Genomic DNA, 21,949 nt, shown 5'->3' on the forward strand with positions numbered 1-21,949 from the left:
CAGTGCTCTACCCCCGGTAGCCTCCCCTTGACTATTTTTTTTTTTTTTTTTTATTGTAATGGACACACATCGATTTCTCATTAAATATGACGTCACAAACTAACAGAATCTGTTAATTTTTTGGACGAAAAACAGGTTCAGGGAATAATTCGTAATTGTAATTTAACATAGAGACCCTCTATGAACTTTTTGTACTACAGAGAGTGATTAGTAATTTAGTTTAATTTCAATGACCAATGGTGCAATTATCCATATTTTAAAATTAAAGAGCGCGGATTATCCCTGTAAAAAAAAAAAGAAAAAAGAAAAGAAGGTGCTGGTTACTAATCCCTCTCTATCGGTGGAACAGTGGCTAGCGATGATCAATGCAAACGTAAGAATTTCCTATTCGGGAAAATTGGGCACACTCCCGTATCAACTCATCACTTTCATAGAATCATAGATTCATAGGCCCATCGCCATGCCGCGTGGCGTCCTGTCAAATGTCAATAACAAAAAATCGAAAACAGATGGAAATGCAGCCGCCGATCTTTATCCAAAGCCATATCCACGTGAAAATACGATTCACTCAAATTATTTACCATTTCAGCAAATTTAAATTGGTGAATATAAGAAATTATTTATAAGATTTATTTGATCAATAAAAATTAGGTTGTTCAATTATTTACTCTGTTAGATAAGTCTCATAAATAATTTTTTGTAATTATTTATCTGAATTTTTTAAAATTCATGACTAATTAACACATGCTGAAGCGATAAATTTAAGATAATCTATGATATTAATCTGGCATAAGCATGCATCCTACATTTTTTATTTATTAAAGTTTTTATTTTTTGTAAAAAATAATAATATTGTCTTACAAAATTTAGATAAAATAAATTTTTTAATTATTTTTATTATATACATTTATTCAAAATAAATAATATATAATGAATATTGATATTAACATGATTATTTTATTTGTAAATAATGATTGTGATTAAGAGAAATTTTATGCATTTGAATAGGGAAGAATATGCTTCGCCGTAAAAGTGAAACAGTAGCCTTCCGTTTCGTCTTTTCCTAACCGTCGGATTGGATTAGTGGATGCCACGTCAAATGTCTACCCTCTGTGACAGTTACTTTCAGAACTGTTCAAAACTATAAACAAACTATGACATATCTATCATCGATTCAATCTCTCTCTCTCTCTCTCGTTCTCTGATCCAAACCCTCATCTCAGAGAGCAATGGATCCGAACCCGAAAAGCCACCCGATCCTCTCCTACGTCATGGCCCGTCTCCCCTCTCTCGGACCCAAACCGGCCACCTCCGACTCTGAAATCGACATCGAGCAGCCGCCACTAAAACCACCATCCGATCCATCTTCATCCTCGAGCCAGACCCGGGCCCAAATCGAGGACGACATGCCGCACCTGGCCGACCAGAGGCTCCTCGCCTCGATGACCTGGGCAGTGTCTGACGTGGCCCAGACCAGGTCCGTGCTCCAGACCCTGGGCCCCCGGCCGGACCACGAGACCGTCGACAAGGCCAGGGCTAAGCTTTCCGACATAGAGGCCACCCTGGGGAAGCAGCTGGAGGAGATCGTGCGCTCGCCGCGGCCACCGGACGTGGACCGCCTCCAGTGGCGCGCGCACCTGGCGGAGCGCGAGAACGAGTGCCGGCGATCGGCGGAGAAGGAGAAGCAGGACTATAAGGCGGTGTTGCAGCTCGACGAGATGCACGAGGCGTACGAGAGGCTTCTTAAGGAGGCGGAGGAGCGCCTCGTCAAGATCTACGATTCGGCCGAGGCGTCGCCGGAGGATGCGGGCACGGATGAGGCCCCGATGGTGGCAAGGGAGGAGATTAACGAGGACGTGGTTGGGATATTGCAGGAGGCGACCGGGCAGGGGTTGGAGCGGATCGACTTGTCGGGCCGGAGGCTGCGGTTCTTGCCAGAGGCGTTCGGGCGGATTCGGAGCCTCCTTGTGCTTGACATTTCGAGTAATCAACTTGAGGTAATTTCCGTTTAATTTTGTGTTTGAGTTCTAGTTCTATGGTTTTTTTTTTTTTTTTTTAGAGTGTAGTTGTTTAAAAAAAATATTAAATGGTGAAAATGGATCAAACAGAGAGTGTATAGTTTGATCATGATGAGATTCTAAACTCATATCAACTAGAGTATCTACATACGCCCGTGATACGGGTGAACTAACATGCCTTATTTTTTTTGAAATTCTTAGCCTTAGTAGTGGAATATGTGGTTGTCTCCAGAAGCATGGTTTTTGGATAATGATACATTTGCATTATTCTGGGGGTGAAGTTTTGGGCTCGTTTGAGGAGTATTTTAGTGACCAGAAAGAGTTTAATATTTGCCTCGGATAATTGGAAAATTTTGTCGCTGGCTATGAATATTTGACAACTACGACTATTGTCAAACTACGACTAATTTCAGAAATGTGTTTCTTACTATTTGCAAACTATTAGAGTGAGACTTAGGCTAGGAAAATTTCGTCCCTCGCTATGAATAATTTGCAAACTACAACAATTTGACAAACTATGACTATTTTCAGAAATTTCGTCGCCAATTTTTCTGCCCAGGTTACCCCAGTAACAACTTGTTTTGTTTGTTTTTCCTACATTTCCCCCCTTGTTTCATTGTCATAGTTTGCAAATATTCAAAGCTTGATTACTTGATATGTATTTCTGACTTCAAGTATGTTGCTGTCATTTTTATTCCCATTAAACTATGTCTCCTTCATGTTGTTTTGGGCTTGCCTGTTGTTGTGTCAATGACACTTTGCAGCTTAAATGAAGTCAACATGGTGCTGGAATACTAGGCAAATTAGGAAGAGCTAAGCTAGTTCCAAAGGTGTAATCTGGTGAAGAGGGCAGTGAGTTGTGGCTCATGGTTCCCAAACCATTTTATTTTCTCTTTCAGTTATTGCTTCACAAGGGTTTTATTCAGAATAATTGAAAGCTTAGGTTTATCATGGACAAGAAATTTTGAAAGTTGAATGAATTATTTGGAACCAGCAAGGAATTTCTTAGTTCACGGAAACCCATTATTTGGAACATAAATCTTCAACTTGCTAAATTGTGCAATCTTTTTGTTGATCAATGGTATATAAGAGAATATGTGGTTGAAAGCAGAAGGTTTTGTAGATATGGTGAAACAGTGATGGGACTCATACCAGTTCATTGGTACTCCCTGTTTTGTTTTTGCTAATAAACTAAAACGGCTGAAAGTTGACTTAAAACGCTGGAACAAGGAGGCCTTTGGAAATGTTGAGGTGAGGAAGAAGTCCTTACTGGAGGAGATTCAATCACTGGATATGCTAGAAGAGAGATATATTGTAGAAGATGAGAAAATCATGAGGCAAAAGTAGGGCTGTAAACGAGCCGAGCTCGAGCGAGTAGTGCTTGTGCGAGCTCGGTTTGTTTGCAATATACAAGAGCTCGATCTCGGCTCGAGCTCGTGACGAGCTTAGAAACCTTGTCTCGGCTCAGCTCGCCAAAGGAAAAACCTTGTGCAAGCTCGAGCTCATCCATTAGCCGATCCGAGTGCCTTATCGGGCACTTGACTCGACTCGGCTCAGCTTGGCTATTGGAATTGAGAGAGAGAGAGAGAGAGTGTTGCAAAGCTTCTATGGCGAACAATCAGTACATTGCTTCTCGTCTGCATCGTCAATGGCTCTCCTGATGCCATAGTTATGAATGACTCATGAAATCATCAATCCTTGTTTTTGAATCTCTTGTGGATTTGGGTTGTAGTCTTTGTTCCAAATTTCTCGTCTTCAAGTCTTTTAGATCTTGATTCTTTTTTAGATTTTAGATGCTTGTAGAGTGTTTGCCTCTCGTGTACTTTTTGTTTGCGAGGCCTTTGCTTTTTTTAATTAATGAATTATTATTCATCAAAAAGAATGTTAGAGAAGCCTATCATACCGGTGTGTCGTTTATCAGTGTCTCACACTTCAAAACCAACAACTTTTATGAATTAAGATTTTTGTTAGAGGGCCAGCTAGAATTGTTAATTGTTAACATAAGCATTCTTTTGCGAACATTGTTTAAATTGGCATTCATTTATGTTAGCTATAGAACAATTATTTCTTCTTGATGCCTATGTTTAAGCTTATTTATGCAATATTTCATCGGTGATAAACTCCCTATTTTGTTATTTCTATAAGTTGTTTTCTTTGTGAAAATTCGTGAATAATGGGTTCATGTATACATTTCTACCCTGAAATGTGCACTCAAATTTGCTGGACATTAATTTTTGGTATATATGAATTATCTTTATTTTGTACAGACTTTCCTTTGGTTTTTTTTTCCCCTCTTATTATGATTGGGCAAGTATTAGTTCACTGGGTGTTTGGCTTGTCATATTTTTGCCTTTTAATAAAATTAACTTGTGTGTGAAAGTAACAGGTTATCCCTGACTCAATAGCGGGACTAGAAAATCTTGAGGAGTTTAATGCCTCTTCTAATCTTTTGGAGTCATTTCCTGACTCGATTGGCTTGTTGCAAAAATTGAAAATTCTGAATGTCTCAGGAAACAAGCTAGCTGCCCTTCCTGACTCCATCTGTCATTGCAGGTAAATAATTAGCCAAAAAAAAAAAAGAGAGTGCCACATTCTTTTTCCTGTTTTGCTTTTTTGGAATATTTAGTTCTGGCTTTTGCTATTTTTCAGATCATTGGTAGAGTTAGATGTGAGCTTCAACAGCCTGACATATTTGCCTACGAACATTGGTTATGAATTAGTAAATCTACAGAAGCTTTCAATGCAATTGAACAAGATTCGTTACCTTCCCACTTCTGTATGTGAGATGAAGTCTTTGCGCTGTCTGGATGCTCACTTCAATGAACTCCATGGCCTTCCACATGCTATTGGAAGATTGACTAATATTGAAATTCTGAATCTAAGCAGTAATTTTAGTGACCTGAAGGAACTCCCTGACACCATTGGTGATTTGACCAACCTCAGGGAACTTGATCTCAGCAACAATCAAATTCATGCTCTTCCTGATACATTTGGTCGGCTTGACAATTTGACCAAACTCAACATGGACCAAAATCCTCTTGTGATCCCACCAGTGGAGGTTGTGAATGAAGGGGTTGAAGCTGTCAAACTTTTTATGGCTAAGAGGTGGCTGGAGGTACTGGCGGAGGAAGAAAGGATGAGCATGCTTGAGATGCAAGAACAGGGACAGACTGGATGGTTGACTCGCAGCACCTCCTGGTTGAAAAGTTATGTTTCGAATGTTTCGGAATATTTGACATCTCCCAGGGGATCTCCTAGAGACCCTTATCTTGATCAGCAACTATGATGCTCGTAAATCATTTCAATTGTTCACTTTCTTTTCCTCCAATGCGAAGCTGATGAAGATCAAAGAGATGGTTTTTAGCTGCTGCAGTCTCATACTTGCTTAATTAAAGCTTGAGAGTATTGAATATCTTATAATGTTGTTCTTTTTCCAGTCTAGTAGTTGCGGAAATGAGTATTTTTGTAGGTCAATCGATACAGCCTGCTGTGCTCCTCTTTTTGATTGCAAGTAGTTGATTGCTTATAGTTGTACATTCACTAAATCTGGTGTGATACCCTCAGCTCTTAATTACCTGACAAGAGGATTTTGGAAAATTAATTAGGGATCAAATCTTTGAGCCAAGGCCTAAAATGGTGTGGACTTGTCAATTAACTTAATAAAATGGATTTTCAACCCATTTAAGGTTGATTTTTTTTTTTTTTTACATGTCCACACAAGAGGGAAAGAGGGAATTCGAACTAATAATCTCCGTTTCATAAGGCATGATTTCCAGCTGATTGAGCTATTCTTGGGGGCAGGTTGAATTTGAAATAAGGTCAATCGGCTTAGAAATGGAATTAAAATGGCCATATTGAAAATTTTGAAAATAATGTTGAGTTACTAAAAATTTTATCAATGGAGAGAGTTGCTAAAATTTTGATAAGATTTTCTGCTCAATAAAAGAGAATGTTGACATAATGGCCCTTCTAGTTTTGATAGTTGGACAATGTGCAAGACCCAAAATTTTTCAGCAATCTTCTAGGATTAAGTATTGAACTAAATTAGGATAAAGATGTGATTGGCTTTAAAAATTATTATTGAATTTAAGAGGATTATTATTGATTATTAATGGACAAAAATTTAATAGTAAACTGAATTTAAAATGACTCTTGGGAGTAGGACAAAGTTGTGGTGCTTCATTAAGTATTGAAGCACGGGTAGTGATTGGGGGACCTGACCGGCCCCTTCCCCCTTTTAATAAACAAAACAATTTTATTTCAAAAGTGATATTTTTATTGCTTTATTTTTTTTCAATAAAAATGATTTATTTCTTGAAAAGAGAGAAGAGGGCCGGTCAAGGGTCCCCAATCACAATGGTGCGTTTGGGTATTGAATTTTAAGAATTAGAATTGAATTCTAATTCTATTTACAAATATCGAGGTAAAAAATTGTGTTTGGATGTTGAATTTTGAGATTGAAAAATATTATATTTTAATGATAAAAAATTATTGGAAGTTTAAAAAGTTGTATATAATGATTGGTATTTTGAAAAGTTGTGTAAAATAATAATTTAAATAATAATAATTTATTATATATTGATTATTTAATTAAAAATTAAAATTAAAATTAAAAAACAAAAAAAAATGATGCAGGGTGGCCGGGGGAGGCCGCGCGGCCACCCCCAGTGGCCGGAGAAGGCCGCGCGGCCACCCCCCGTGGTCGGGGGAGGCCGCGCGGCCACCCCCAAGGGTCGGGGGTGACCGCGCGGCCACCCCCAAGGGTCGGGGGTGACCGCGCGGCCACCCCCGCTGGCGGTTGGCAGCCACCCCTTGTGTTTTTAATTAATTTCTTTTATTTTTTTTATTTAAATTTGTATTATTTTATTATTTATATGTGGGACCCACGCGCTTTTTGGGAGACAGTTTGTCCTGCGCGTGGGGCCCAGCCATTACACAAAATGTCAGCTTAAAATTCAAACGAAATTCGGGCCAAATTCGAGTATTCGGGCGGGTGGGCGGGTTTTTTCTAAAACCCGAGTGGAATAATTATTCCACTCGGTTGCCAAACACATCATAACCATCCCTCAGCAGACTTCTATAATAAAAAATTCCATTTAAATGAAAAGTGTCGGGCAAGGCCGACTGTTTTACCCCTGCCTATTATTACTCCTCCGGTCCTCCCTGCTGCCCTCGAAACAAAAAAAACAAGAGCAGTGATATTCCATTTAAGGACAAATTTTAATTTTTTTTGATTTAAAAAATTAAAAGAGGGTGATGTGACATCAAACAACAAATTTTGAAATTTTTTTTATTTAGAAAATGAAAAAGAGGCGATGGGGGACGGAAAACAAACCAGAGAAAACGAGAGAGGGAGAGAGCAGACCAAAGAGGGCTTGGAAGAAGATTTGTCATGGTTACAACACAAGGTATGAGCTCAAATTCCCTCTCTCTGTTTTCTCTTCTCACTGGTTTCCCTTACCCGAAAATCCCTTCACGTTTTCTTTACTTTGCTCTGTCATATTTGATTGATTGTTGAGGAAAAATTTATGGGTTAGTATGTGTTGATGATTTTCGGTTATACCCACTTAATGATTTAGCCTAAATTCCTAAAAACTTTGAGAGCTTGGGTAGTTGGGTTATAAACGAAAATTTTCTCTACAGTGTTTGTGTTGCTTCAAATTCGGTTTTCAACGATACCCATGAGATTACAGCCCCCTTTTGGCGTACCCATTGGTTAATTTGGTTGATATTGATTCATTTTTTGGTTGATTTATGCTGGGTTTATATATATATACAGCCGATTGGGTTGTTTTCTTGGTTGTAGTTCTTTTGTTGTTTAATTTTCTGGATGTTGGCTGATTGATGAAAGGAAAATTTTGGGTGGCTTGATCGATTGTAGGAGCAGGAGGTGTTGGATTTTGTTTTTCTTTGTATTGGCCGAAATTGGAGCAAATTTGGGGTGTTTGTTTTAGATTTCAATAATTTGTTCTTGATGGGGAGTACTTGCTAAAATTTCTGAAGGATGTCGGTTTGGCTGTTTTTTTTGGGTGCTGGCCGAACAAGTATGGATTGGGATTGTCTAATTTTGGGATTTCTATGATAATTTTTCAGGTGCTTGGCCGAGTCAGGGCCTGCGATTGATGAATTTTGAGTTGGGTAATTTCCTTTCGGACGATTGAGCTAACTTTTCAAAGAGATGTGGGTTCTTCAATTGTAAACCAAGATTCATGTGAGTGGGTTTATTGTTTTCAAGTTATATTATACCCTTTATGATAAGATGCTTACATTAGTTTCACTGTGTGATTCTTTAAGTCAAACTAATACCTATTTGGTAGTACATGATTGCAAGCTCAAAATCACAAAGGAAGTAGATTAACTTTTGTGCTGCTATGTTTGTCTGTCCAAATGGTATATGATGATTAACATTCCATTGAAATTGACATTGGTTGCTTAAACTCCTTGAGAATGTTTGAAGTTAATAAAGTGTACAAATTTCATGAATAGAAATTCGGATGGTTTATGCTTCCTGTTTGGTTGATTTTTTTTTTTTTTTTTATTTGCTGGTGCCTTTTGATAGAAAGGATAAATGGAGGAATTTGCTGGCGCCTTTGGTTTTGTAACCTTATTCTTTAAAATGGAATAGAGACCTATGGCTTTTAAATAATTAAAGTCGCAGAGGAATTTAATCCAACCTATAACTGACCTCCCAACTATTATTGGGACCCTCATAATTTCAATGGACACCAGACAAGACAATGGACATATTTACCCTGACAATGTACCTATTGACCCCTACTTTGGACAATGGACATTTTTATCTGGACCTCGGACAATGGATAAATTGACCTGGACAACACTGGACAAAGGACATATTACCTGGACATGGACAGAGGACATTTTATCTGGACATGGACAAATGACAATTGGATTCAAGAACGTAAAATTAAGTCATAAATAAAAATGGGATTATGTGGCTCAATTAAGTATTCATGACCCTTTAACATATAGACTGGACAGTATTGCTATTTAATTTTGTATGAGTGTTTTGATGGACTTACATGCTGTTGGAAAATTTATAAGATACGAGGTTGCTGATATTTTTTGTGAGGTGAGGCATGGTGGATTTCTCTTAAAGTTGGATGAAGTTTAGAGTTATATTTTCTGTTAAAATATTAGTGATAATAGCAATTTACAGGTTTCTAAGTGGTGTAGGGGATGTCAAGATCATATTAGTTTTATTTTTAACGTACAAGTTAGTCTTTGGATATATTAAATGCTTATCTTATTTGATTTGTTATGATTTGAGAATATAATGAATGCTTGTTCTCTTTTGTAACATGTCATTGAAATCAAATTTTCGATGCTCTTCATTGAATAGTGATCGGATGTTGGAAATGATTTTAATTTGAGAAAAATTTAACATTGACAAGTTTTTTATTCATTAGGATTATTTGATTTGTTATTATTTGAGAATATAATGAATGCTTAATCTCTCTTGTAACATGTTGTTGAAATCAAATTTTCAATTAACTCATATTCAATTTATATGCTATTTAGGTGATTAATGAATGCTCTTCATAGATTTTAAGTGTTTTGGAATGGATTTTGGTTTGAAAAAAATTATATATTAATAAGAATTTATGATTCATTATGATTTTTGGATATATCAAATGCTTACTTTGTTTGTGACGCATGACAAAATTAAGATTGCTTTATCAGCACATGACAATAGCAAAAACTATGAATCGAAGATAGAAAATGGAATTCAGGAAGAGAAAAAATAACAAATAAGGAAGAAAAACCTTAATTGCCCCAAATAAGCAAACAGAGAAATAACTCTGAAAGACTTAAAATTTAATTGATACTTCAAAACTTCATTCCAAAATAATACAGACCTGCTTTTATATATGCAAAGTTTAAGTACTTTCCAATCAGAATACTTAAAAAAAAAAGAAATAAATAAAAATACATAACCATAAACATTGAGACAAAGCAAAATATTTGTACAGAAAGTAAAACATATTATTCTAAAAATAATTTTTAAATATTTTGTATGATTCTTTTTATTCTTGTATTGATCTTAATCAAAAAATAATCTTCAAAACTTATGCCTAATTTTCTTTTGCATCAGTTTAATTTGTTATAATTCGAGAATATATTGAATGCATAATTTATCTTGTGACGCGTTATTGGATTCAAAGTATTAACCAACCTATGCTTAATCTATTTTACTTTTGATTAGTGCTTAATTGTTTCATCTTACGATTAGGAGAGTTGATTCTCTAATATAGTCGGGTTAAATAATATCTCAAGAACATGTAAAAGAATGCTAGGTGGATTCTTGAAGCCCTATTAATTTTTCTTTTAACTATATTTTAGTCAATTTAAGCTTACTTTGCGTTTCAACCCATTGTTCCACATCTTAGTGAAAAAAAATAAAAAAATAAAAAATCAACTCATTTTATTTTTTTGTATGATAATAGAAATTTTATTTGAGTGTCTATCATTCTCTAAGGATAGACCTCGGTCTCATCGAGAATTTTATTACTTGCAATAGCCTGCACCTATAAACTTTGTTTACAGACACTGTTGAGCATGGCTCTTTATATCATCCTCCGATTAGCGGGACCAAGGATCGGGGGATGGCGGGGACCTCCCTATATGCAATATAATTCCTTTAAAAGTTGGTTCCTAGATATTTTTTAGATGTATTAAAATATATGTTAAATGTACAAATTTTAAATTTTCGTATTGTACTTTATTGCCCTGAGATTATTTGTTATTGTTTTACGTCAGTAAGTTTATGCCCCTTATTTCCTAATTTGGGGGCGCGACATATGGAGTATCAAATGTTGGCTCCAATCTTCTTGCAGTTTTCATTACCTTAAACAAAATTGTTCTCGAATATTTAACGGTGGCTTTTGCATTATCTCCTCACCTTCTCCCAGCATTGCGAGTTGACCGTACAAGCAGAAGCGCATTTACCAAAAATAAATAAATAAATAAAGTTTACATACCCTTCAAATTACTTCATACGATTGACAATATCTTCCCAAACTTTTGAACCACCTCAGTATGATATGAGGCAGGCCATGTGATGGTTTGATGACCTTCCTTTCTTCTTCTTTGTTTTTTTTTTTTTAAAAAAATAATAATAATAAAAATTTATAGGTTATTTTTGTCTTATTGAAAAAGATGTGCCTTTTTCTTTTTTTTTTTTTTTTTTTTTTTTTTTTTTTTTTTTTCTTTTTGCCTTGGGAGGACATTGATATTTTTTGGTAATTTGTGGGGGACATTGTCGCAATCTAAAGTTTGGGAGGACATTGTCAAACGGGAAGAAATTTTAGGTGGATGTGAACTTTTTTCACCAAAATATATATATATATATATACACATACATCTCTCGAACTATAAAGTAATTTGTAATGTCCTCCCAACTTTTAATTGAAACAATGTCTCTCCTTTCAAACTACCAAAAATTGCAATGTTATTTTGTCTCACAAAAAGACAAATACCTCTAAAAATTCTAAAAAATAAGATAAATATCCTTATAAGTTTGAAAAAAAAAAATTGCATTTTATTCTAATTTTTTTATAAAAATATTTTTGTCATTTTTGGTACAAATGTACATTGTAATTTTCAAGTAGTTTGGAGGGATATTGTTCTAAGAGAAATGATCTTTTTACATCTCTTTTTCAAATCAACTATTAGTTCTGTAGTACTCACCCAAGAGATGTTAAGTGTAATAGGTCTCATGTTTAAATTCAAAGTTTAGAGAGAGATCGGAAATTGAAATAATTTGAATTGGATATATGCATTTTTTTCCCAAAAAAAAAGGGGAGTTGGGTATGTACACAAGGGGAAATGCTAAATATCCTCTACTCATCCTTCCTTCATCACCCTTTTATAATAAAAAAATTGATTTTTATTAAAAAGTTGTCTCTGATGTCACATCAGAGACAACTTTTTAATAAAAATTAATTTTTTTATTATAAAAAGGTGATAAGGGGGAGATGAAGGGGAGGATGTGTAGAAAGGCTCGTGCACAAGAGATGAAATCAGAAAATATTCCTACTCCCATTTTTAACTGTCCATTACAAAAGTGTACCAGTTGTGGTTGACATTATTTGATCATACCCACTTTTCACAGCTCCTAAATTACTAAGGTCCGTACCACCTGGCCAACCTCCCCATGTGCAGCACATGGCTGTCAAATTCCTTTCAAGTTCCAATCCTCAACCATCATCTTCATCTACCATATAATAAGCAGCTTCATCTTCAGATCTTCTCCTTCTCTTCCATTTTCGTGAGATCACCTTTGACAAACATGAACCTGCCTAGAACCAAATCAGCAACAGCAACAGCAATGTTGTTGGTCTCCCTCTTTGTAACCGTCTGTATCCTCTTGTCCTGCACTGACCGGTCAGCCCTCTACGTGGGGATGCTGCCTTTCGTGGGGGTGGCTTTGATGGCGACATTGGTGATAGTGGTGGCCCGTGCCGCCATGGTGGCATGGATCACAGTGCTGGTGCTGCTAGCCTTTTCTGGAAAGCGTCGCCGTGTACTGGCTCAACACGGCAGGGAGATCACCGCTGATGTTGCGGTGCACTTGGTCAGGGTTGTATTCAGAGAAAGAGGCCTTGCTGCGGTGGTTTGTGCAGCAATTGTGAGCCTCATGACCATGGTTCCCATTAAAGAGGCTGAATAATTTTCTCTTTTTCGTAGAGTTTTGTAAAGCGACAGTCCAATTGAGAAATGCATAACGCTGCTTGCTTCTTTTTTCTTTTTCTTTTTCTTTTTCTTTTCTTCTTCTTTTTTTTTTTTTTTTTTTTTTTTTTTTTTTTTTTGCCAAAAAGGTCCTGCTTTTTTTGGGAATTTCTCTTTATACTCCCCACTCTTTTGAATGGGATTCTCAGTTAATCGCAAGTAACAAATGATACCTAAAATAACTTATTTGGGAAATACCCTCGCACTCTCTTCCTTTGAGGCCACTCACTCATTTTATATATATATATATATGTTATCTCAAATTATGCAAGACCAATAAAATATTGTCGTGTATACAAAATGTTATCTCAACTTGATAATTAATAAAATAAAAAAATGATTAGAAAATAAAAAACTATTTTTTTTAAAGAAAAGAAAAAACACAAACGAATTAAAAGCAATGCAATGGGTGGCTTTGCCATTTGTGTCACTTGGGAATGGTTAATCCAACCGCCCATGAAAAAGGTTTTAGGGTTGGTTGGACCACTTCTTATCTTACGGGTGGTCAAGCCACTCCTAAATAAGTTTTGAGAGTGACAAAGATGGTCGTTGAACCTGCATTCCTCAATAGAATTATTGGTGTGGCTTGAACAACTCAAAAATTCTTTAAAGTCGTGGCTGGATCACCCTAAAAAATTGTTCAATTGGGTAGTCGGATTACTTCGTATGTTAAGGAATATTCCAGCCACCTTCGAAACCTCTTTCAAGGTGGCAAAACCACTTCCAAAGTGAGGGTATAACCTAATCCCCCACCTTAGACAAAAGGGTAGTCTAGTTACTCTTTAACCCCAAATGGTAGAGAGAGGAGAACCACCCCCTCAACTACCTTCTTCTTCTTCTTTTTTTCTTTTTTCTTTTTTTTTTTTGGCTATTATTATTATGTTTTTAGTCTCAAGTTGTGGTGGCATTTTGTATACATAAAAATATTTTATTGGTTTTACATGTTTATATAGGCAAAAATTATGCTAGATTTTCATATGGAAAATGAACGAAAGTATCAAATTGAAAAACTTGTAAGGTATATATATATCGATTTTGTTACTTTTTAAAACTCAAATACCTTTTTAGATAAAGAGCAAGACTAAAACTATCAATTATGAATTTAACCCTACTTTTTAATCATTGCCACTTGCAACATAGCCTCATCATATAATACGGACATGTTTTGAATTTTTCTTTCCTCATAAATAAATAAATAAAATAAAAATAAAAAAAAGAAGAGGGAGAAGAAGATTCTCAAACCATAAAAAATAAAAAATAACACTATCATCAATTATAATTAGCATTTAATTTAACTAAACAAATAGCATTGAATTGCCTTTCAATTATTGATAGAACCACATAACCATAATAATGTATTACAATCGTTCCTTAACTTCCAATAGCTTTCAATTATTGATAAACCACAATAATCACATTGCTGATTCGAGATCATCTTTCAAGAGAAGCTAATGTTAATATGTTTTTCTTTTAAAATTTAATTAATGTGAAATTATGTTCGTTTTATGCATTAACTTTAAATATTGACTTGTTAAAAAAAAAATATTTAAATACCTACAATAAAATATATGGATTAAGATTCCTTACAATTTCAAAAAAATTGTAAATTTTCAAATTATGAAATCTAGGCCTTTTTTAGGCATTGAAACGCTTAAAACATACCACACATTAAAAAGGTGGCATGTTACAATTGAGAATTTAGTATATTTTCATAAAGTTCGTGTTCTATATGTTGTAAAAAAAAAATTGACCCAAAAACTGTCTTTCAGTTTTTTTTAAATAAGAGGCATATCTACAAAAGTAAAGAAAGTCTTTTTGGGAGAAAAATTCTTTTTTGTTGTCTCGATAACATGCCACCTTTTTAAAATGTGATATTTTCTAAGCATTTTGATGCCTAACAACAACATAAATTTTGTAATATGAGAATATACAATTTTGTCAAAATTATTGAAAATCTTAATCGAAATATATATTGTCAATTTCATTATTTTTTTTTTTTTTAGAAGTCCAAACCATAGCTAGAGATATTAAAGCATTACTAAATGCCAAAACTTTTTGCATCATCCTCCGCTCATGGTTTCTCAATGCACGGCAACACCTTAATATCTATGAAGTGACTATTTGTGTTTATGTATTAAGTTCAGATTGTATTGGAAAATTAATATAAGATCCTATACATTAATTTTAATTTGGCTTATTTAATTAAACGGGTGATTTGACCCTTAACTATATAACCTTCAAAATTTGTATTAAATTTGAATCAGGTTCACGAGTCGTAAAAAAAATTGTCAATTTTAAATGTTACATGTCGAATTCGAGTCATATCAATGTATGAATTTAGAATTATATAAATTAACATTAACTTGATATATTTTAATTAAATTAATCAAACTCGTCAATGTTAATTTTATATTGAATTTATAAATTTAAAAAAATAAATAAAAGAAATAATAAAAGAAAGAGTTTTATATTCAGTAAAATCCAGTACTCTCAACTCCACCTCACAAATCCTCCACCACCGCATCGTGGCACAATCCAATCTTTTTATCGAGAAATACTTTATATCCTAAACCAATGAAAACCTGCCACGCTTACACGTGTTGCTAATATGCAGTGGTCCCACAGATAAAAAAATACGATTAAAAGACCAAAATAAATGTTCTCAGATCTCAATAACTCTTTGTTCAAGGACCATCCTACGGTCATGGTTTCTCAATGCACACCCCAACAGTTCCTTGGCGAAATTACCCATGTTGCAGTATAATCCTCTACTTTCAACTCCACCACAAAAATCCTCCACCTCAATCCTGCCACGTTTCATATACGTCCAATCCTCCACCTCACTCCTGCCACGTTTCATGTACGTGTTGCCATGGTCCCGCCGATCAAAAATCACAATTATAAGACGAAAGAAAAATGATAAATTTACAACACCACCACAACAACTGAACAACACCTCCTTACATGGGGTGTGACCCAGTATGTGTGGTCCACCCCATGTGAGGGAGTGCTGTGCAGTTATTGTGGTGATGTTATGTAGGAATCAAATTCCAAAGACGAAATTAATGTTCTCAAATCTCGCTCTCTCCCGGTTCAAGAACCATCCTACCATCCTACGGTCATGGTTTCTCAATTCACACCAACAGTTCCTGGCGAAATTACCCATGTTGCAGGAAAATCCACCACTCTCAACTCCACCACACAAATCCTCCACCTCAATCCTGCCACGTTTCATCTACGTCCAATCCTCCACCTCACTCCTGCCACGTTTGATATACGTGTAGCCCTGGCCCCGCCGATCAAGAACCATCCTACGGTCATGATTTCTCAGTGGACACCAACGTTTCCCGGGCGATATTTTCCATGTTGCAGTAAAATAATTCTCCCAATCCAATGAAATCTTGCCAGGTTGGATATAATGGTCCCACTGTTAGAAAATCACGACAAGAGATCAGCGTTCCAGTTCCGCAGTCTGGTTTGCCTTAGCCAGAAAGAAAACCAAAAGTCAAATAAATTTATTTAAGAAAAAAAAAAAAATTTCTTTTCGCCCAAGCCACCGATATATACGCACGCTATAAAAGAAAGGGACTGAGGAGCGGAGGTGCTAAATAGCGGCTTACGGGAACGCTTGGAGCTCTCTCAGTGTAACCACAAATACTCATTTCTTTCTCCGATTCTCTCTTAATTATCCGCGTAGACTTGCAACGGTTCTTGAATTGTTCTTGATTTTTCGAATTTGGGTTAGGAATTCGTGGATTGCGAGGTAATAGTTTCCCTTTGCGGCTAACCGGGACGCTGTTTCGGAGCTACTATGGAGTTCGGGAAGGTGATCAAGGTGGGGTTTTTAGAAATTTTTGTTTTTGTTTTTGTTTTTTTGTTTTTTGTGTGCGTTTAGGTGCTGAGAGAAGGTTGGGAATTAGAGATTATTTGTTGTGTTTTATAATGGGTTTGTGGGTGTGGGATTTTTTTTTTAAGTCGGGTGTGGGATTTTTTAATCCGTTTGGTTGCTGAGAAAGGGTTGGATTGTGAATTTAGTTTTTGATCTGGATGGAATTGAGGCTGATTTTTGAATTTTCTCGCTTGTTTTTACATTATTATGCTATGTTTGGTCGCTCATAAGACGTCGGAAAGAAATTGACTTTAACGTGGGAAACAAAACAGATCCTTTATTTTGCTTCCAGATCAAAATGTACGGATTTTCTTGTTGGAAAGAAGTTCAGTTTTGATTTTTCGTTTTGTTTTGCGTGGTTTGCTGTAAATCGGAAAATAAATGGAAAAAAATGAATTTGGTAACTGGATGTTGAATTTATAATTTAGGGTTATGGTAAATAGTCCTTGGACAAAGGTATCCTTAGGGTTTAATTATTATATATTTTTTTAATCTGAAATCTAAAAATGGTTCGGTTTTGGACTCAAGACTGGTATTTGGTTGTTTGCGCAAGATTCTGTGAGCTCTATGCGTGTTCTTGTTTTTACGAATGTGGTCTTCCATTGTATCATTTGACTGGAAGATGATATATTTGCTTGATTCAGTGCTTAGTTTTAGATCGAGACAATTGGTACTGTAATTCGTTTGCTGACACTGCTCTGACCATATATTGGGACCAGTTGGTGCTGAAAGAGCCTGTTTTGTTGATCGTACAATGTATGAAGCTTCCTGATGTTTTACTTTTGGCACCAAATAAAAATAATTCAAATAGAGTGCGCCTTCTGATTATCGAACATGTGGATATATTGCTATGGCTATACTTAATTGGAGTGGTTGCATGTCAGTAAATATTTTGAAATTTGTATCCCTTTGAATGGAGCCTATGCTTCAAACTTAGGTAGTTGATTACAGGTTAAACATAACGAGTCATGAAGGATCTGAACCTTGGATCCCTCTTTAATTTTGTTGCTTTTACCGTTGAAATGCATGTAGAATTTGATTCTGTGATTTTCTTTCATTCATTTTTGTGGTTTACTTTTCTTTAATAGGCCTAAAAATTTCATATATATCTTTATTCTGGTGCCTTTCAAATGTAAATGTTGTGGGGTAAAGGCTCAGAATCTTATCGTCATTACAAGTGAGAATGCACTTAAAAAGAAAAGAAAAATTGGTAACCAGTTTTGGACTTGTGTCTATACAGGTTAAATTTGGAGATACTCTTAGGCGCTTTAGTGCTCCTCTTGATCCTCTAAATGGAGGACTGGATCTTGACATGGCTGGATTGAGGGCAAAGATCCTCGGTCTCTTCAATTTCCCTCCTGATACTGATTTTACCCTAACATATGTGGATGAAGATGGTGATGTAGTAACACTTGTTGATGATGAGGATATGCGTGATATGATGAGGCAGAGCCTGAAATTCTTGAGGATCGACGTACAATTGAGCAACGACAAAGGTGGTAAAACATATGATGGTTCAAGTGGAAGTTCTACCCCATTAAGATCTCCTCAAGTCCAACGGACATTTCCAATTAAGACTGGTTCTGTTAAAGTTATAAAGTCTCTGCCGCAGGCACTACGTGAACAACTTTCTCCTGAAGTCCAGCATCCATTTCCAAATATTAAAGCTGGTGGTGTTGAAGTTTTGCCAGTGCCACAGCTGCTGCGTGAACCACTTTCGAAGCTTTGCCTTGACATGGCTTCTAAAGCTGCCTCCAGTCCAGTGCCTGCTGAGCTGCTTGACTTTTTCTTGAAGATAGGACAGTCCTACCTGAATGTGGATTCCCACACTCATACTGGTGCAGAATCTTCATGCACACAGGATGTGGCTGGTGGTTCAAATGATACAAAGGATGGTGTCGTGGAAGAAGTTATGCCGAAGTCTGTATCTGTTGACTCAGCATCCAAAAACATTTGTGATGTGAACACTGGAAACGTGACAATGGGTGTGGGGGCACCAGTGACCCCTCTTCCTGCTTCTGTTGATTTGAATCTCCCTCCCAGTGATTCTAATCCATCAGGTGTCAGAATTGTGAAGTCTGCACCAGTTGCATCAAATGTTCCTGCTGGAGACCACTGGAAAGTCACTAAGCACAGCCACGGTCTCAAGTCTTTTGGTTGTGATGTCTCGGCAAGTTCGTCTGATCCTACAAGGCCTAGCCAGACTACTAATACAAGTGGTAATATTCCTATGAGTCTGTGTCCATTTACTGGATTACCCATGGTACATGCCTCTGCAATGCCTTTTGCTAACCATCCATTTAAAAGGAGCCATAGTCACACTGCGTCGATGGGCGGTATGTTCCACAAGGGTATACAATGTGATGGCTGTGGGGTTCATCCCATAATTGGACCTCGGTTCAAGTCCAAAGTGTAAGGAAATTATTTTAGCTCTGATGTTAACCTATTAATGAAGCTTTTTCAGGGACCTCATTGTTGAAGCTAAAGTTGAATTTTTTCCACTGCAGCAAAGAAGATTTTGACCTTTGCAGTATTTGCTTCTCAGAAATGGGTAATGAGACTGATTACACTAGAATGGACCGCCCTGTGTCTTTTCGGCATGCACGGTCATTCAAGGGATTACATGAGCAAGTATGTAGATTCTTCATCTGTTTGCTGCTCTTTATATTTCTTTTGTTTACTGACTTATTTTCTTTTATTTTCATTTGAACCCTCAGGCGAATGCTCCTTGGGCTGGTGCCCCTGTATTGCCACATGATCTGTATAGAGGTTGTGGAACTAAGCTTGGTCGTCCTAGGCTAGATAGTCGCTTCATTCAAGATGTCAATGTGATCGATGGTACTGTGATGGCCCCATCTACACCATTTACTAAGATTTGGCGGATGCGTAATAATGGAAGTTTAATATGGCCAAGAGGAACACAACTTGTCTGGATTGGAGGAGACCGATATAGTGATGTACCTTCAGTTGAGTTAGAGGTGAGCATGTGACAACATCTAGTTCAACTCATGTACATGCCTAACATTGAGTCTGGTGTCTTCCCTTAGATTTTGCTGAGTTTTTTTTTTTTTAATCAACCCTCTCAACCTGTTGCCAGATTCCTGCAAATGGTGTGCCCATGGATCAGGAGCTTGACATTGCAGTTGACTTCACTGCACCTGCATCTCCTGGTCGATACATGTCATACTGGAGGATGGCTTCACAATCCGGTCAAAAGTTTGGGCAGCGTGTTTGGGTTCTTATCCAGGTAACCTTGTGCTACATGCATCACTTTGTTTTCTGAATATCTGCTTTGATGATTTAATGTTCTCTGATTTTTTATTTATTTTTTTATCATTAATAAATTCAGGTTGATGCTTCCTTGACGGACTCACTTTGTGATAGCCTTGAAGGTTTGAACTTGAATCTTCCCCCTGTCGGGTCTAAAGGCCCTGAAATTACAGGTGTGAATGTTCAGCCTGCTATAGATGGTGAACTTCTCCAGCCTTGCAACTCGAACATAGCCACAGAACCAATAGAACCAGTTGTTGACGAGCAGCCTAAAAAGGACCATGATCTGAATTTTCCGATAAATGATGCTTTACTGGTTGGCCATGGCATCTCTTCATCTGCAACACCAGAGGCTGTGTCGTACCCCATTGTTGATTTCTCCGAGGTTGTTCTTGCAGTGCCCAACCAGGCACCATCAAATGCCACCGGAGCAGCTAGCCATGAACAATCCCCCACTCCTAGAGCACCGACCCTGGTGCCATCCAAAGTTGTGGTTGCTTCAACATCAGATCAAGGAGTTGAGGAGACCCTCCTTAAGGAACTCGAGGAGATGGGTTTCAAACAGGTTGATCTGAACAAGGAAATCCTGAGGATAAACGAGTACAATTTGGAGCAGTCTGTAGATCATCTCTGCGGTGTTTCTGAGTGGGATCCAATCCTTGAAGAGTTGCAGGAGATGGTAAGTATTCTTTGGAAAGCATGATGAAGCTTTTACTGTTAGTTTTTTATTTTCCATTTCTTCTTTTTGTTGGGCTTTTGATAGCCTTTACAGTGTTAAAACTATGGTTTGTGTGGCTGTAGGGTTTTCATGATAATTATAGAAACAAGAGGCTGCTGATGAAGAACAACGGGAGTATCAAGCGTGTTGTCATGGATCTTATCAGTGGGGAGAAGGCTTAGTTGAAGGCTCTGTTTCTAATAGTATATATAACTGGCTGAAAGTGTGATGTTAATACTATAAATAAATACGCTGCTAGTATTAACTTTTTTGTTGCATTTTAGGAAAGGATGGTTTCCTTTTCAAGGGGGGAACCATCCTTCCTGGTGCGTGTTTCCGTATATCAGTTTGTAGTCTTCTATGTATATGACCGTTGTGTACCTCAATATAGTATGTTAAGTCACTTGGGACCCTTATTTTTAGCAATGGTGTTTATCTTTTATGTTTACGTTAATGCGCTGTGAATTGTAAACCACAAACGTGAGTTTAGGGTAAGGTGTTCTAAGATAAAAAGAAATCCAGAAAGGAAAAGGTACTTCTATGTGCAGAATGTAATTTCCAAAGAGAAAAAAGAGGCATATATAATCATTCGGATTTCGTCCATTTCGAACTTGACAAACTATGGGACAATTCGCGAGTTTGAAGACAAAAAATGATCAAGTTCCTCGCTAGATGCGTAGAGAATCTAGTGGTGAGAGAGGGCTAGAATATTTGATCAAAGATAAGTAGATAGAAAAGATTGATAGAATTTGGATAAAACTGAGGTAAACTCTCTACCTAACCCTCTATGGACTGCTTTTAATATTATAGGAAAAGTAGTTTGGTTAGGTGGAAAGAAAAAATTAGAAACTGTACATGGTAATTGGAAATGGAATGCTCTTCCTACCAAATGGATGCTTATGAAGAATGAAGAATCTTATTGCCATCAAAGGTGTCTTTTCTTTCCGTTATTTAGGAGAGAATAATTAGGATCATTCAATAGAAAATAATGCAATGAGTGGTATTAATGGGATTCCAACGAATTCACGAATTTATTTCTTCATCTTAGTTTTGTAACAATAAGATAGTAATGACTTATTAACATTTAAAATCATCGTTGATGCTAAAAGTAACATAAAGTTGCAACCTTTATGATCTAATTGGGTTATATGGAAAGTGTATGACATAGATGAAACTTTATCATTAGCCGTGAAAGACAAGAAAGCTAAAGGGTAGAATTGTGTAGAAAGCTAAAGGGTAGGAGCTAGTCGAGGCATTTCTTATTGAGTGGGTTGTCCCATGGCCCATGTTGACAAGATGTGTTTC

General features: G+C 36.6%; 3 protein-coding genes and 1 long non-coding RNA gene across 6 annotated transcripts; all 4 read left to right on the forward strand.

Moving 5' to 3' along the window:
* The first annotated feature begins 1,147 nt into the window (after positions 1–1,147).
* Positions 1,148–5,563, forward strand: LOC133875165 (plant intracellular Ras-group-related LRR protein 1-like). The gene is made up of 3 exons (XM_062313189.1): positions 1,148–1,997; positions 4,405–4,571; positions 4,668–5,563. Exons 1-3 carry the CDS (start codon positions 1,230–1,232, stop codon positions 5,302–5,304), a joined length of 1,572 nt encoding a protein of 523 aa, XP_062169173.1. The 5' UTR covers positions 1,148–1,229; the 3' UTR covers positions 5,305–5,563.
* Positions 5,564–7,199: 1,636 nt separating this feature from the next.
* Positions 7,200–10,850, forward strand: LOC133874616 (uncharacterized). Of its 2 annotated transcripts, XR_009901334.1 has the most exons (3): positions 7,248–7,426; positions 8,112–8,229; positions 10,584–10,850. It is a non-coding gene; the product is annotated as an uncharacterized LOC133874616 (long non-coding RNA). The 2 variants fall into 2 exon arrangements; XR_009901333.1 differs by lacking the exon at positions 10,584–10,850 and having other exon boundaries at positions 7,200–7,426; positions 8,112–8,440.
* Positions 10,851–12,327: 1,477 nt separating this feature from the next.
* LOC133876054 (uncharacterized) lies at positions 12,328–12,708 on the forward strand. Its single transcript, XM_062314353.1, has one exon. The coding sequence runs from the start codon at positions 12,328–12,330 to the stop codon at positions 12,706–12,708; it is 381 nt and encodes a 126-aa protein (XP_062170337.1).
* A 3,631-nt stretch (positions 12,709–16,339) lies between these two features.
* On the forward strand, positions 16,340–21,066 carry LOC133874487 (protein JOKA2). Of its 2 annotated transcripts, XM_062312315.1 has the most exons (8): positions 16,340–16,411; positions 16,513–16,602; positions 17,897–19,068; positions 19,164–19,287; positions 19,374–19,634; positions 19,754–19,903; positions 20,006–20,605; positions 20,728–21,066. In XM_062312315.1, exons 2-8 carry the CDS (start codon positions 16,579–16,581, stop codon positions 20,824–20,826), a joined length of 2,430 nt encoding a protein of 809 aa, XP_062168299.1. In that variant the 5' UTR covers positions 16,340–16,411; positions 16,513–16,578; the 3' UTR covers positions 20,827–21,066. The 2 variants fall into 2 exon arrangements, with proteins under 2 accessions (XP_062168299.1, XP_062168298.1); XM_062312314.1 differs by having other exon boundaries at positions 16,369–16,602.
* The last annotated feature ends 883 nt before the right edge of the window (positions 21,067–21,949 follow it).

This window comes from Alnus glutinosa, chromosome 8 (genome assembly GCF_958979055.1).
Source record: "Alnus glutinosa chromosome 8, dhAlnGlut1.1, whole genome shotgun sequence".
Classification (NCBI taxonomy): Eukaryota; Viridiplantae; Streptophyta; class Magnoliopsida; order Fagales; family Betulaceae; genus Alnus; species Alnus glutinosa.